We start from the raw sequence: 17,167 nt of genomic DNA on the forward strand, positions 1-17,167 counted from the left end.
ATAAAAAAAGTCACACAAAAAAAGAAAGCCAGCAGCTATGCCTGCTCTCATAATTACTTGTTAAATCTTAACAAAGACACCCAAAAGTGTTTTGGGCCGCATTTTAGTTAGTTCCATGTTTATTTTAGAAACAGCCTTCAGGGTGAGATCCTAAACCCAGCTGAAAGTGCTACTGAGGATGGCGATGTGAAAAATTGGCATAAGCTTTCAGCAACTCACCAATGAACAGCCACAGTAACGTCCAGGTTACAACTCCTAAAATGAATAGAATGAGGGTAAAGAGAATTATTTTGTTTTGAAAACTCCACAGCAAGCTATCCTTTTTCTTCAATTTCAATTTGCCATGTTTTTTCCTTGCCAGAATCCTCTTTGCCAGCTTATCTTCTGCTGTTACCATTTGGACTGAGATGTTGGCTACCTAAAATAAGGTGAAAGACAACAAAAAACATGGAATGTTTCTAACAGCAACTGACTGATCAACAACCAGAACGTATTTCCATATATATTTGCCTGTGACTGCATATACACAACTATAACTTAGTAGCAGTTTAAAACTTCAGTCAGAAAGAAATGTCGTTTCCTTCCAAACACTTGTAGATACAACAAAGCCAGTCCCTATTTACCATCATTACATCCTTCAAAGCTTCTCAGAAGGTACACTGCAAGAGTATGTGGCTTGTTATATACTAGAAGGTGTGGACACAAGGCTTACTTTTCGTTCCCACTAGCTATACTTCACTCGATGAGTATATGACTATGAAAGTCAGGGAGTGCCCAGCTAAGAACTGTGCTTTGAGTTATCAATGTAGTATTATAAGTTTAATATAGTGGCTACAAAAACTATGTGCTGATGGAACTTGACACCCAGGAAGTGACAAGCATAACTACTAGCCATTTGCAGAAGCGGTGCTATAATCTGCAATAAGTAATTGGTTCCTTCTGCCCAGTGCTAGTAAAACCACATCTGAAATACTGTGTCTGGTTTTGGGCCAGAGATGTTGATAAACTGGGGTGGTTTCAGGGGAAAGCCACAAAGAGGTGAGGGACAGGAGGGTATGATGTACACTTCAGGCCCCTGGGGTTGTATAACTGGAGACAAGGAGGAAAAGACAGTGTGAGTAAATCTAATTATAGATTTCCTTATCTAAAGTGGGTTATGGAGAAGACAGAGCCATGTTTTTATCACTGATGCACAGTGAAGAGACAGCCACAACAGTCATACATGACAGCAGGAGAAATTCCAGCTAGACTGAGCAGGGTGTGTGAACTTATTTCAGCACGAGGGCCATACACCTGATCCATGTCTAGAGGCACCAGGGAACCTCCATCCCTAGAGATATTCAAACCTCAGTGATACAAAGCCCCAGGAAATCTGTGCTGCCTCTCATGTTAGCCCTCCTTCTTTAACATTTAAAAGCCTTCAGAAGACCCCACCAATGCAGATTTATATTACGCCCTAGGAATGCTTGCAGTAAGAGAGATCTGTGTATCCTCACAGAGAAAGCGTAAGCAATGTCACCATAAATATCCTGCCAGTCCCATAGTCGAATACAACGGCTGGCAATCTTTTACCTCAGAGCTGAGGAAGTTGAAAGATGAGAAGAAAAATGAGTAATAAATAATGAGAATAATAATTAAATGTACATTTCATTCCCTGAAAAAAAGAAAACATGAAAATATTGAACTGGAGGATTTCAGACTCCTATCTTCTGTCTATGTAATTAACTGCACTTGTTTTGCATGTTCTCAAGAAGGACCCCATTTGCCAGTCTTCGCTATGTTTTAAATACCTTATTGAGTACAATCCTGTATAAGTACAAAAACCAAACTGCCTATGTGTTTGTTTAAAGCTCTGCCCTGCCATGTAGAGTTCCCTTACACAACCAAACATTCAGTAGGACAGCTTGAGACAGCTCAATGGATGCCCAGTTCTGCACTTGAAATTTGGGCCACTCTGATCACGTTTCCCCCAAGATTATCTTAGGTTTAAGTTTTCCCTTGTCTTTTGCTTGTAGCTGTAGACCTGTCCAGACAGCTTTATTCTTGAAAACTATATCCTTTCCAGGATCATTAAAGACTGTAAGTATGCTTTTGAAACAACTGATGTCTTCATCGCATCCACTGCAATTCTAACTTTATTGTGAATAATAGAAAGCAAAATGCACTTGACGTATGAAGGCTTGCATGTCAAAATTCTCAGTTACACAGGTTTCATAGGAAAACTGAATGCTATGTGCTACATTTTAAATATTTCCCTAGATTACATTGGTTTACCATAAACATTTTATAGTAAGAGAAAAAAGGCAAAGTTAAGATGGTCTCTTCTCTCAATAAGAATCATTATTCTTAACTCAGCTTTCTTCACCACTGCAACTTAGTCCTTGTATTCTAGAATTGGTTTCCAGCCGGAGTTGCAATGTGACTATCACCACACACTAAATTATTTATCGCTTCTTTGTCACGAGTTAACGCTCATGCAAGTGGTCGCTTCTGCATCTTCTCATTTTCTCAGGGAAAAACAAAACACTTTACCTTTAATGTTGCCTTCCTTGTCAAGAAATCCTTTTTCCTTTAAACCCACTGCCACTACACCAATATAAGCTTTTCACATTGTCACACTGACATGCCCGTTATTTCAATTGCCTGAAAATACATGTTACCAGCAGTGAAACATATGCTGACATTTTCAGACTGAGTTACAAAACAGAAAATTATACTAAATCTAACTGTGATGTTAAGTTTAATACCTGAGAAATAGATCATAAGAGATCTAATAGTGTCAAGAAGCGTATGAAATCAAGGATGCTTAAGTCACCTACTTACACTTAGTTCATCTTCAGTTTTAGCTTCTGGGTGATCTGTTTTTTTGTCCATACCAGCAAAACTAATGTTATTGCTTGTCCGAGCTGCAAAAGAGCCTTGCACCTTTTCTCAGGCACTACTTCCACTTCTGAAGCTGAAGACAGCTAACAACAACATCAGGATCAAAAGAGGCATCAATTTACTTTGATGAGTTTCCAACTGTAATCTCATCTGCCCTATTGCTCCTTTGTGAATATTAGAAGGATGCTATCATGTAACTTTAGACATCAAGTCAGGCTGAATAAAATAGCTTTTTTATAGTCTTTTTAAGCTAAAATAGACTCCATTTGTTAAAACACAAAATCACACTGCTAAAATCTATATATCATTAAATCTTCACAAAATAAATTGCCATGAACAAGAAAAGAAGTAAATGTAAATATGAGAGCAAACTCGTGCAACTAAAAGAAGCAAAATGTAAACACCTTGAGTAAAAGTGCTGCAAATAGCAGGTAACAACTGCAAGCCAAGAAGAGCACTTTGACTCTTTCATGGAGTTTTGTAATGTCCCTGCTGAGCGCTCCAACTTGGTTATTTATTGTAACTGAGAAATAAACTGCTCCGGGCAACATATTTCATAGCTTTAAAATAGATTAGGCTTCAGACTTACAATCTTTTTATAATCAGATGCAGGAAGGCACTTATACCATAGCAGTTCCATCCTATTTTCTTTAGTAATTAAATATTTATAGAGGATGTAAACCAGCACTTTCCTCAATGGATGCGAACTACAGAGCTGACTTGACTTTTAAGTGATTAACAGTCTCAATGCCTTCGGTGGGTCAGCTTCAGAAATGGCACCGAAGAAATGCCAACTTTTTGTTAAAAAAACCAAACCATCCTTCTATTAATTAATCTTTGAAGATAAAAAACCCAAACTAACAACCACCAAAACTAAGAATAGAAAAGATGTCGTCAGACCTCATAGCAAGTGAACTCCAGCCACGATCTACGTTCTGTGTAGCCAGCAACAGATTCCTTCAACTACAAGGCAAAAAGTCCTACAGTTAGATAATGGACTTGTAAACTAAAATATTTCTTTCCATCTGTTAGTCTTTGGCTGTTCCCTGAAGCACAGTATTTATGTCCTCAATCATTTTCTGTTATGTTCTCTAGAACAGCAACCAGTTCTACACCATATTTTAACCATATGAAACAAGGCTTTAAGCTCTGCATCTTATTACTGCTTTAGAAGCATACTCCATTTTACTATATATATAAAATGGCTTCCAAATCCCACTTCTTTTCTTTTCATTAAACTTAATTTTTGGAAGATGACATGGTCTCCTAAGTGTTTATGGAATTCCCAAAGCCTTCCACTATATGTGCGCAGGGAGCTCCTATAATACAAATGGTATATCAGAAGCTGGTCCATAGATTAAAAGAGCATTGTACATACAAAATACTTTCTCAGTATCAAATCTTTTGCATGTTTATTCAAGCTCTATGCTCTGAGGAAGCACAGATTTCATTTTGAATCAGCTACTGAACTTCACGTTTTCTCCTGAGAATATAAAAATAACCATGGTGTTAAACTGAAGCAGCAACAAGAGTCAATGGAAAGGTAGAGTGTTAAATGCGTGCTTTAAACCTGGCACGAAAATTATATGCCATTTTCTCAAGACTATACAGAAAGGCTGAGATGAAACTTATTTGCATCCCTTCAAAGAGGTAAATAACATTATTACCCACCTTTCACACATCTAAGGTGTATGGGGGGTGCTTTAAGAAATAAATACATTAAGCAAAGAATACAATGCTAGAGGAGGAGGAGGTTCTCCAGGTGCCAGGATTTTGCAGTCCATGTAGGAGACCACACTGGAGCAGATGGATATTCCTGAAGGACTGTGGCCCACAGAAAGCCTGTGTTAAAGCAGAGGAAAAGACCATCAGAGAGAAGCCACTGTATACTGACCCTAACCCCCCATCACCACTGCACCACTCTGGGTTCAGGGGGTGGAGGGAGGTGGGCAAGTAGAGGAGTGGTATGTGAAGAAATAAGGCTGAACTTGGGAAAGGGGGAAGGAACAGTGTTGTTTCCATGCTTCAAATTGGTAGTTACATTTTAATTGACGACAAATTAAGTCGATTTTCCCCAAGCTGAGTCTGTTTTGCCTGTGACAGAAATTGGCAGACAACCTCCCTGTCTTTGTCTCAAACTAGTATTTATATCTCCTTGTTCTTCCCATTTTCTCCCCCAGTCCTGATGAGGAGGGGAGGAAGGGACTGAGCAGCTGGGTGGGAGTCTGGGTGATAGCCATGCATAACCCACAGCAGCGTTGCAGTACCTGGCACTCGCTTTCCACATCTTCCTTTTACAAAGGAAGATTAGGGTTTGAGGGGTTATTTTTCCAAGATAAGCACATTCTGTTTCCAAGCAAAGCTGAGAATAAAGAGGTTGGCAAACTGAAATAAAACACGAAACACATTAGCAATAAAATCATCTCATGTAAGCCAGCACTGCCGTTTCCTTCTGAGCCATTAATTGCATGCTCCCTATATAAAAAAAGTCTGAAGACTGAAAAAAAAGAAAATCAAGGCAATGCTCCCTCATGTTCCTCTGATATCAACCATTCCAGGTCAGCTTGAAAAGCAAGCATAAGCCAGTTATTCCATTTCTGAGCTCTTTGGGGAAACACGCTTTCACACAGGTCCACCTGAAAGGGCTATTGGCTTTAAATCATTGCTTAGTATGCATGAACTGGCTGGTATTAAGCAGCTTGATTTTATCTCCTGCAAGTAATACATATCAAAAGACAACTTTTATCTCTTTCTGACCCAAACCAACATACCACCTATATTGATTAATTTTTCAGATGCATCCTATTTTCTTGCCCTTCATGACTTCCACACCAGTTCTACCTCCCCATGCTTCCCCACTACTGTAAACCCCACTCTCAAATCACAGGCTTTCAGTTTATTCACACAGTGACAGTGATGCTTGGGCTTACTCACACCATTCTCTGTTAGGGCTGCAGCTTTCTCATGCACATCTCTTTGGCAGCTTGACTATCTGTTTCCCACCTCTCCAAGACCATCACAGAACCAGGGGCAGCTTTTTAGCTTAATATGTGCTCCTCCCTCTCCCACACTGAGTCCCTGATTAAAGGAAGGGCTGCAATGGATTGACTTGACAGCCTCAAGCCACAGCTGAGATGCCTGCCTATATTCCACAGATACCATGCAGGAAGCCAGGGTACCAGCAGTTCAGTTCTATAGGAGGAAAAAAAGCTTATTTTGTGCTGCACAGATCTAGTGCAATGCCAGGAGAGCAGTAGGGTTTATCTCACCTGTCTCAGCCTGTCTAGAAGTTAGGCATATCAATCCAAGTTTGTTTTCGAAACTCAGTCTATACACAATGGTGACAAAAAAAGCAATCAAAACAGAAAAGATGAATCACACTTTCACCACTGGGTACAGACAGAAAAGAGGCAATTATTTTAGCAAACTTGTCATCCACAAAATCCTCTCTGTGTAATAGAAATATAATCCAAACTGTACATTGATTAAATACTGTGGAATTATTCCACCACATGGCTGACAACTCTAGGAGAAAAGAGAAAGAAATAATAGAATCATTGAATAGTCAGGGTTAGAAAGGAGCTTAAGATCACCCAGTTCCAACTCCCCTGCCATGGGCAGGGACACCTCACACTAAACCATCTCACCCAAGGCTCTGTCCAACCTGGCCTTAAGCACTGCCAGGGATGGAGCATTCACAACTTCCTTGGGCAACCCATGCCAGTGCTTCACCACCCTAACAGTAAAGAACCTCTTCCTTATATCCAATCCTGTTTAAGTTAGGACAAGGGTAACAGGTTCAATCACTACAGTCCCTAATGAATGTCTGACAAGCTGCAGAAAAGCATGGAAGGAAGAATAGTGCACGCACAATGCAAAGTGTATTCTACTATGACCTTGTTTTAGTACCCGTAAGAATTCCTTTGCATGTTACTTGTAGCTTTTTCTTTCCTCAAACTCTGGTAAAGTGCAGGTCTTAACGTGCCTGTGCAAACCAAAGTGTTGAAGTGATGATTCACGTTAACATTTGAGAAGGCATTCATAAGTACTCCTGAGTCAATCAATTTGCATCACACCTGACAAAGACTAATGCCGTATGATTGCATATTTTGTCCCTTGAATCATTTCTTCAAATTACAGCCAGGATTACTTCCAACGGAGGAAGAAAAGGTTTTGGCTGCTCTTCCCAATAACCCAGCTGAATTTATGATTTAGCTTCATTTTGAACCTAGAGAAGGTCAAACACCTCTACCTTTGTTAAGCGCATACTCATAATGACTGGTATGCTATTAATGGTATGCAAAGATCTGCATGCATGCAGGCAAGTCAGTGACATTTTGGTCTTCCATCACAAGGGACAAAACCAGCACACAATAGCTGTTTCTTTAATTTCTTATTTTTCTGGAAGCTGAAATTGTCAGCAAATTGAAATGAGGCTTTTACCAAAGCATGGAAATGAATTACAACCGATTACTAAATATTCAGTTATTAATTGTCTGCTAATATTTGTTCCAGCATCAAATTTGAACCTCTTCCTGCACTGAATGAAGACCATGCTGCTTGATTTCAAGATCTTTGTCATGTGGAGATGCAGCTTCAAATCACGGTGTTCCTATTTACTTCTTTTCTCCTTGAGCTCCTAATTCCCAATTCCTGACAATACTTGACTATGCACTAGAGGCCTCTGATGTGACACCACAGCTTCCAGCACACAAAATCATCTTGGACATTAGAGCCAATTGAACTGTCTTCAGAGATCCAGGCATGATATATAACTGCCATTGACAGAGCATCTCATCTAGAATGAAGCAGCTGACTGCCCTGCCTAGCAGCTTCCCTGAGTGCTAATGGAGGAGCTATTTTGCCTCGCCTGTGTGAACTGAGAACAGTTTAGTTATTTGTATGCCCATCAATTCAAATTAAAATAAAAAGGCTAAGTGAGCACATCTTTTTTGGCACAGTATCCATTCATCAGTCTGTGGCATTTTAAAGGCAGACAAGCCCTGCTATTCCATCAGTTAATAGTCTTGTTCCACTTGTCTGGCCATTAACCAATTTTACTCTCATTTTCTCTCTTCCTTGTATGGACAGCTATGTGTAGCAGGGAGCAAGAGAAGTAATACCGACACAGACTATATGAATCATACTAGTAGATTAAATATGGCTTGTTAAGAGAATCACAGCACTCTGAAACCTGATGCATTTCAAATAGCATAAATAATACATAAAAAAAGATAGAGTTTCTACAATAATGAGGTTGACCCAGTTAAGCTACCACTGAAGCCAACGATAACACCCTCTGCAGAAGTCAAGTCAGGGCAGTGCTTCAGCCAAGCAAAAGCAGCGTTTGAGCTTTTCAGGCGATGACACGTGCCGACGTGCAAACTCACATCTACCAGAGTGCTCAGTCCTGTGTGCTCGGGTAGGTCAGGCCTGAGCAGAGTTTGACAAGTCAAAGCACTTTATCGGTCAGCAGTGCTGGCCAAAAGCATTGGTCCTAAAGGCTGAGACCCCCAGAGGCTGTTATGATTAATGGATACCCTGCTCTTTGAGTGCCATGCAGACAGCAAACGGGAAAACATCTCTCTTCTTACACGTCCTTAGCATCCAGTTGCCCCAAGGGATGTGCAGCTGAAATGAGGCTACTTTTTAGTGCAAGCAAACCAAAGATTTCTCTTTCACATATGCAGGGCTGCAGTGTTTCCCCCAGGAAACACCATGCCCATGACCCCCACAAGCTGCCTCATGCCAGCTTAGCCTCAGTGTTTGCCACAAATGTATTTCCATATAAAATGCCAATGTAATCTACTTGTCCTGCCTCTCCGCAGTCCTTGCAATGAAGCAGAGAGTAGCTTTGATACCCTGTAAGAAAACCATCACTGGAAGTTTAACTCTTTGTCTTCCCTCCTTTGTCTTTCAAAACCTATCCATGCCCCTCCCTTTAAGCCTTGACTTTTCATCTCATTTCTATTTCTCCAATTATCTTTTAAGTAGGAAAGGAGAACAAAAAAAAAAGAGAGAAAAAATGAAAATAAACTTCAGGGGTTTTTAGCATCATTATTTCCACTTAAAAGCCTTCAGCAGGGCATTCAGCCCATCTATGCCACTTTTATCCCTACTAGATGAGGTCTCGGAGTCAGGTGATGCTATCACCCAGGCAGTGATGGGCTGCAGCAAGCACATAGTACTTCAAACTGTTAAAGAGCAGAACAGATTTACTTTTTTTATAGGAAATACCTTGAATGAAGTTGCTATTACACCGATTATTTGCACTTCCAAGTGTTAAACAAGCTGTTTCGCTCACTCTTTTGAATTTGAGGTTTCAGTTTCCTTATTCAGGGTTATGGGGCAGCTCAACATTCCACCCCTTACACAGGGCTGACATTGCTGTTGTCATCCCTCACCCAGCAAAAAGTTTGCAAAGTAGATTACCCAAAAGACCTGCAGAGGTTATTCAAGTACTGAAAACTCATACTTGACAGCGAGTGACACCAGGAAGTTAGTCCAGTTAGCATTAAAAGGAGAAGATAGACAAAAGTATTTGTAGCATTTGAATTGCATAGCTCTGTTATTGGCAGGCTCCTCACCGAGATAAAGGAAATTGTAAATGCCAGCAGAGGCAGGGCAGTGCAACTGGATAACTGATAAAGAAAATCTGGTGTTCAGAAGAAAACCACACACAAGCACAGACAAACCAGTTGAGATGAATCACTAGTGAGGGCTGTTAACCACGAATACAGCTGACCAAGAATTTCACTCGCTCCTGTTGACTATAGTGCACAGTCAACTGCTCAAACCTTGTTTTCCAGCAATGTTCCTGATGTTCTTGGTGGGTCATCACAGTCCCCTTCGACCTTGACATCTTTGAGCACCGGCAGGCAACCGCTATGTCTCAGCTGCAGGGACACTGATCTTAGAACCAGAGAACAGTTAGGGTTGGAAAAGACCTTAAGATCATCCAGTTCCAACCCCCCTGCCATGGGCAGGGACACCTCACACTAAACCATCTCACCCAAGGCTCTGTCCAACCTGGTCTTGAACACCACCAAGGATGGAGCATTCATAGCCTCCCCGGGCAACCCATTCCAGTGCCTCACCACCCTAACAGGAAAGAACTTCTTCCTTATATCCAATCTATACTTCCCCTGTTTAAGTTTTAACCCATTACCCCTTGTCCTATCACTACAGTCCCTAATGAAGAGTTCCTCCCCAGCATCCTTATAGGCCCCCTAATCTTCACTAGGGGGCTGAATATGTGCTCATGCCCTTGGGCTGAGCGCAGTGAAGTAGCAGGCAGCAGTCATGAGGACCTAGATTGAAGGAAACAAAAATGAAAGTAAACATAAAACTTGTCGCTGTGACCCACATAAGCTGCATCTGTTTCTCCTGCTTGCTTCTAGGTTCTGCATTATACACTGCTGTTTGTATGTCAGTCAAAGCAGCAGGAGTTAGAAGGGCTGAATATATTGTGGTCTGTATATGGTAGTGTCCTTACGTATTCACTGCCACACGATGAAATCACAAGAACAGAAGAGCTATTAACATGGACGGAGCTACAGCCCTGTCCACTGCATTTACAAGGTCATCACAAGACCCTGACAGAGAAAAAGTGACCCTAGTTTGCCCTACAGCTGAGGGGGGGGTGTTTCATTTTTACCTTCTGTGTCTGCTGTGTGGAAGGTCAGCAGAGGGAAGGACCCTTTCCAGCCCTTGGTCTCCACACAGCCTCAATTCAAGCTTGTGAACCTTCCTCCAGCACCATTGTATTACCTAGCTCCACCAGTCAACCTCTCACAGCAATACCCCTTGATCCAGCTCTGTGGACATAAGCTTTATCTGGGATTTAAACACTGTGTTTTCCCACAAGCAGGTCCCACTCCATGTTCTTTCAAGCAGGTTCAACTCTTCCAATACTAGAGCCAATCACCTCACAGAAGACAAAATGAAGCTGATCAAGACCATTGGGGAAATCAGTCTGATTGACGACGTGCCAGAGTGGGAAAGCCACCTGAGATTTGTTTAGGGCTCAGTACTTGAGGATCAGGAGGATATCGCAGCAAACAGAAGCTGATCACACAGGTACAAGTACAGTGCCTGTTAAAGATAGCTGCATTTGCCTACTGCAGTGAAATTCCAGTATCCCTTGTTGTCTGGAAAGCACAAGATAAGATTCCCACAGCAAATCCTTTGTGTACAGTAATGTCAGAACCTGCCAAGACTCTCTGCTTCCTCTGTGTAACAGAGCAGAGCTGAATGTCTGTGTGCCTTGACCTTTAGACACAGGATGCTTCCCATATCCACTTCCCTGTTGGCTGGTCATCCTCCTACCTTTTGCCTGTCTGGACTTGTAGTGGATAGATTTTAACTGGCAAGATGGATTCATCATGGTGTTTTGCTATGTCAAAGAAGGAGAGAGCTAATTTAGCATCATCCAAGATGCTGGCAGAGCCACCCTCTGAAGAGTTCTTACTGCCCTGACCACAAAACAATACAAACATAACAAAACATACCTACAGTTTTATATGGACCCCTCCTCACGTAGCTTAGGATCTTGTGCAGCCTCACAGTGTCTTGGATCTCAATCTCGCAAGTGACATGCAGGGCTGTCAACGTTTCTCCTTCAGAACCATTATAGGACACAGCTGTAAGGGCCTTGCTACCCTTACCCTGCACCCATCACATTGCTGGGATCCTGTTCGAGAGCCTCACCATTTCTCAGGCTCTTCTTTTCCTTACATTTCAGTGGGGTGGTGACGGATGGGACTGTATGTACGTGACTCCTACCATTTAAACGGGTGATAGAAACTGTGTTTTCCAACGAGCCTTCATTGCATTTTCAGAGCAGCCTCCTCCAGAGGATTTTAGAGCACTCCCAGACACCACGATAAGCCTCAGAAGTGTTTTGCATTTGTAATGAACCCTGAGGGAGGAAACATGATTCATTCTGCAAAACGCCAAGCAAACAGCAATAGCCAAAGCCTTTATCTCAAAGGACAAAATGTAGTTACAAGTGCCCGGATCATAAGTAATGTTCTATAAAGAGCTATTTTTGGAGTCAATTTTCCTCACTCCAAGGAGCAAAACAGTTGAAAGAAGGAAAGAAAAGAAACCTGGTTTTTTGGAGGTCTGGGTTTCCTTTTGATGGACAGACACTCATCCATCTTAGACTAAAAACACTTCAGCAGGAACACTGTCTTCTGTTTCTTCGTTCCCCAGTAGCTCCCACTGGACATGGGTACAGCTTATCCCAGTGCAGCAGCTTTGCCTGGTTCTGGGGAGAGCATGTACATTTTGCTGGGCATTTGGTCTTATTTTTAGACAGCCAAAGAAACAAGCACATGCCAGCTCTCTTTAAGCAACGCACATTACCGGTCTCTGCTATGAGCAACTTCCCACTAATGCGAAGAGAGATCCGCCTTCCCTCATTCCCAGCCAAGATGACAGGACTTTCCCCTTCACTTGCTATATATAGGCTTAAATTAGAAACATTACCTGAGAATATATAAAAACCCTGACCAAAGGGACACCTAAAATTCGAGACCCTTGGTGGCCTGCGATGACAGAAGGAGTGGTATCAATGGCATTAAGTCTGACTCTTTTATGTTTCCATTTGTAGAGGTCATTTATCTCCTCCTCACAAACGAGGGGGATCCCCCTTTTTCTAATAGGGCAGCTGGCTCCCCTCCTAGGGACCCCTCCACTCCAGTCTTCTTTTTGTCCAAGAGCATCTTATTCTGTCTACCTTTTCCCATATTCCATGGGTTATAGCAAGCCTGCTCACTGGAAAGACAACTTAAAATCCATCATCTATTCTTCTAATTCATCTATTTTCCAACTTGCATTTTTTCCCTACAGACCCAACACATGTTTGAAACAGACAAATCAGTACTAGGCAGGAAACGTTTGCTTTTGATTTTGTTTTCCTATCAGACCTTCCCCTCCTCTCTCTTTTTGCTCTTAAACAAGGAGTCCAGGAATCGAGTAAATGCCTTTGTTTTCTCTGCCCATTGCAGGGTGCTGCATGCATCATCCCCCACTTAGAGCAATCACAACCACTGCGGTTCAGTTCCTTGCAGGCTTTGTTGACCACGCAGTGCTCTGTTGTGAGTTCTCCTCTCACCACTGGGACATTGCAAGTGAACAAAGAAATCCAGCTGTTTCCATCCTCTTACTCTAAAAATATCAGGGCAAGGAAAGGGTCTGAGGTTTAAAGCACTCTTACTGCTCTCAGCTGGCCTTGATCACACATGGTATACCTACAGTACAGATGAAACTATCATTTTAAGATGATTGTCCCAAACACAAAGCTGAATCACTGCTTTTACTTCAAAATTACTATGGAGAAGGTAACATTTGGCTGAAATTCATCGTCTTCAAAACTGAAGATTCATTCTAGATGAATGCTAAGGTTTATGATTCATCCCAGTATAGCTGGTACACAGCCTCTTAAAGAAAACAGGCATTGTTCAGAACTGAAACATCCTGCTCCATACCTTTTGTAAGAGACAGCATTTATACTTAGCTGAAGGGCATGAGCATCAGCACTCCCTCAGTTAAGTGCTCCCAGGGCCCATTTATCTCCAGCTAATAATCCAATTTGCCTGGATGTGCTTGCCTCCAGTGGGAGTGCAATTCACAGAGCAACTGCAGAAGGCAGTTCTTAAGGGACTCATCATATTACACCGAGACAGACATCTTAAATACAGAACATACTCTGCCAAAGTGAGGTTCACTCGTGCAGCCTGCTTCAGTGACATGGCAGTAGTACGGCTTGGTTTCATTCTGCAGCTCCCACTTAGAAGGCATAAAAGCTGTTTAATCATTTATGGGTTTGTTTTGCAGAATACTGCTTAATCTGGCTGTAAAAAGTAACTTTGCTTTGATCCTTATCCTATACCAAGTATATAAAGAGAGGAAAAAAATAAAGAAGTAACAGGAGAAAGAGAAAAACAGACAATTACTACAAAGGCTGTTTAATAATCGACAATTTAATAATAGCCAATTACGACAAAGGCCACTAATTCCAGTTACTTTGGCTCAACTGGTTACAGGTCCTTCACATCCAGAAGGCACAGAAACCTACCACAACAATCACCTTCACATAATGCTTCTCTTTACATTCTCTCTTGAAAGGCTATCGCAATAGCTTGACTTATTAACACATAGAAAAATCATCTCTGTTCCAGCCATTGTTTTTAGTACCTCATAACACAGCTTCTACTACAGTAATGCTTCTGGGGAAAGGATTCATGTAATTGAACTTTTCACAGCAGGAAGAGAAAGGAACTTGTTTCTAAGCAAGACCTTCAGGGCTAAGTAAATCTCTTACAAAAGACAGACTGTGATTGCAGTGGGTCTCTTCCTGGGAGCCAAGCAGAAGTGCTTTTTAGTTACACTAAGAAATCCTAAAAGGATAGCTCTCCAGGACAAATGGTAGAGAATTAGACTGAATGAATGCACAGGAGCCTGAAAATCAATTCCCAGGATGTAGGGACTGCAGGTCTGTTCCTGAAAGCTCCCTACACTGACCTTCACAGTGCCAGCCAGCACATCTGAACCGTAAGCCTTTCCCAAGAGAGCCAGCTTGCCCTTGACCCCAGCAGCTCCTGCGAGAGCCATGAGCACATAGGAGACACATGCCACACTCCTACACAGCTCTCTTTCAGCTGTGGCCACACTGCCACTGATTAATAACAGCTCCATCAACATCCAGAAATAAAACACCCTTAATAACAAACAGCAAAGAAGGATTAATAGCTGCTTTGTTACATTCCCAGCAGCTCCTGGCAGTGCTGAGCCATTTCAGGATCACTGCCTCCGAGCAAAAGCTCCCATAACAGCAAAACAAAGTGCACTCCAGCTTATGCACATGAGCCTGAGGTTTTTGTAACCTCAACTTACCTTTCCCCAGGCAAGGCCTGAACCTTTCACTGCAGCCCCTTCATGCAGTCTAGCACTCAATCCACCTGACTACAGCTCAAGCTCTTGTACTACAGTAGCAAAACCTTCTCCACCTGCTATTTGTGTGAGGACTCAGCTGTAGCCCATCTTCACGGAGCCATAGAATCCTTTAGGTTGGAAAGGAGATCATCAAGTCCAGCTGTTGACCATATTCCGAGGCCTTGGGAATCCCAAAACCACTGTTCTGATTTAACACCACTGCCACAGCTACGGCACAGTGCTTGATTCATCTGGACTGTTGCGGCAGATCAGAGGAAAAGGTCTCTGGAGGATGTCAGGAGATGCTCATTGCTCTGGGCACATGCACAGATGCCCTTGATATCCCACTGAGGTGCTACCTGGAGTAGTGGTTTTCCTCCTTGTATCAAAAGCTTTTCCTATTCACTTGGAAAACCAATGTTGCCATGGTATCCTGGCAATTTAAAGCCAGACCTGCGCTTATGTGGCTGTGGAAGTGGTTTTGCTCCCCGTTTACCAAAAACAAACCCACAAAAACCAGGTCCAGTACTCAGCAGCTCTGAGGTCTTAAGGCACTTCCATGGCACTCCAGCACCTTTAAGAACATGATCAAAACAACACCTTTTGGGTTGTGTGTTGGAAGGATCTGGAAGCAGCAGAGCAACCTTTCAATCTACGTTATGTGTGGGAGCTAATACAAAGAAACTTAGAGTGAAGTGTTGACTTATAATGACACTAATGCAAAACCTGTTCCTAAAAACAATCTCTGCTCATTTTTGTCCTTCTCTTCTTCCGTGCCTTAACAAGAAATGAAAGAAACATAGCATTTGGCTGCTTTTTTGTGCAAACACAAATGCTTTCGTGCTCTTGACACCGTTATTGACAAGATGACAATGCGTACACTTCCTTAAAATCCAGTTTGGAAACACCCAGCAGTCATCAGTCTGTCTCAGACACGTTGCGCTGCTTCAAGCCCCCGCTATCCACGTGCCTGCTCCTTCCCTCTGGAGCTGCCTCTCCCCTCACCACGCAATCCTGGCCCTGCAGATCCTCAGACCAGAGCAGAGACCACTCCTGCATTTCTGGACATCACTTCTGAACCTACACATAAGCATTAAACCTGCCACGTGGTCTGCAGAGCGCTGACTCATTGGGGCACAGGATTTGCTCCTGGCCTATAACAGGATAACATTTCTACCAAATCAAACCATTTAAGACAAATTTAATTAGGAAGAAAGGTCACCTCTTTAATTTCCCCTATAAACCCAATAGGACAACTGTTAAATTTGTTTCTGCATCTGAGAAATAGCACTATAACTTTACTTGAATGTCACAGCATCGTGCACTGTGCTGTTGTACAAACAATGCCAGATGAGAGCAGAAAAACATCCTTCCATCCAAGGCTGTGATTTTCCCCTGATGGTAATAGTTCATATCCTTTTTACCTCCCCTCTCTGCCATTTTATACCATGGTTTTCTACTGCTTGAGCTTTGCCGCAGAACTGTGGTTGCTTTATTTTGGAGGCTCAGGTGGGAATACCAGCCCCAGAGTAGTGTGAACGGGTGTATCAATAGGTTAGAGTGGGAAGAGGTGGCTGTTGGACATGTTTTCCTGGCAGTCATTTGTATTATCTTCCTGTCCTTGTCACTTGCCTTTTCTGCAGGACAGGAAGCCCCACAGGGAGGGAAAACGCAGTAAAGAAATGCATGTGCTCAAAGCACATGCCACCAAAATTGCCTGCTCCTCTCCCTGCCTGCTTGGTGTTTGCCTTGAATTTAGGGTGCTGCAGGTTGTTTGCCTTGGTAGCTCAAGCATGCATTAACAAATTAGCTTTTATGCTTCCTTTTAAGATCATAGAAGACGAAAGAGCTGGAAGCAGATCTGCGTACACATGCTCATCTGCAGCCTTTGCAGTACCTCTCTTGATGGCTCAGGAACTATCATTTGCAGTAACAGAGCAGGCTTAAAGCAACTTAGAGCAACTTAAAGCAACTATTTCCTCCAAAGGTGCTCACTTCCCTTCTCAGCATACTTAAAGCTTATTTCTAGGAGACATTGCCACGTCACTGATCCTACTGATGTCCGGGATGCTCAGATCATCCTTATTAAGTATTAGCGCAGCTTTCATAAAAAGAAACAGAGGCAGCACATCCAAACAACGCAACCAGACCCAAATCCAATGAATTACAGACATAGAAATGAAAGTCTGACATCTTGAGTCCTTATTCTTCCTCCTTGGTGGCTCTGTTTTGGCCTAAGCAGTTAGGAAAACAAGACAGCTTGGTCTGAGTGCATTGTGGCTGGAGTGCAAGCAGCCAACCCTGCCAGCTCGCAGGCAGAAAGCAACCATGGGCACCATCAGCC

The 17,167-nt window shown here is 42.4% G+C and overlaps 1 protein-coding gene across 2 annotated transcripts in view; it reads right to left on the reverse strand.

Moving 5' to 3' along the window:
* Nucleotides 1-14,871, reverse strand: part of TMPRSS7 (transmembrane serine protease 7) — a 41,374-nt gene extending 26,503 nt beyond the window's left edge. For both annotated transcript variants that reach the window (XM_057407395.1, XM_057407394.1), the window contains exons 1-2: nt 14,753-14,871; nt 220-418 (exon numbers count right to left, since the gene is read on the reverse strand). In XM_057407395.1, the coding sequence (XP_057263378.1) occupies nt 220-397 (178 nt within the window). In that variant the 5' untranslated portion in view covers nt 398-418; nt 14,753-14,871. The remainder of the gene's footprint in view (nt 1-219; nt 419-14,752) is intronic.
* Nucleotides 14,872-17,167: the final 2,296 nt, after the last annotated feature.

This window comes from Pezoporus wallicus, unplaced genomic scaffold (genome assembly GCF_028554395.1).
Source record: "Pezoporus wallicus isolate ANWC-B61680 ecotype Strahan unplaced genomic scaffold, APGP_CSIRO_Pwel_v1 contig_13817, whole genome shotgun sequence".
NCBI lineage: Eukaryota > Metazoa > Chordata > Aves > Psittaciformes > Psittacidae > Pezoporus > Pezoporus wallicus.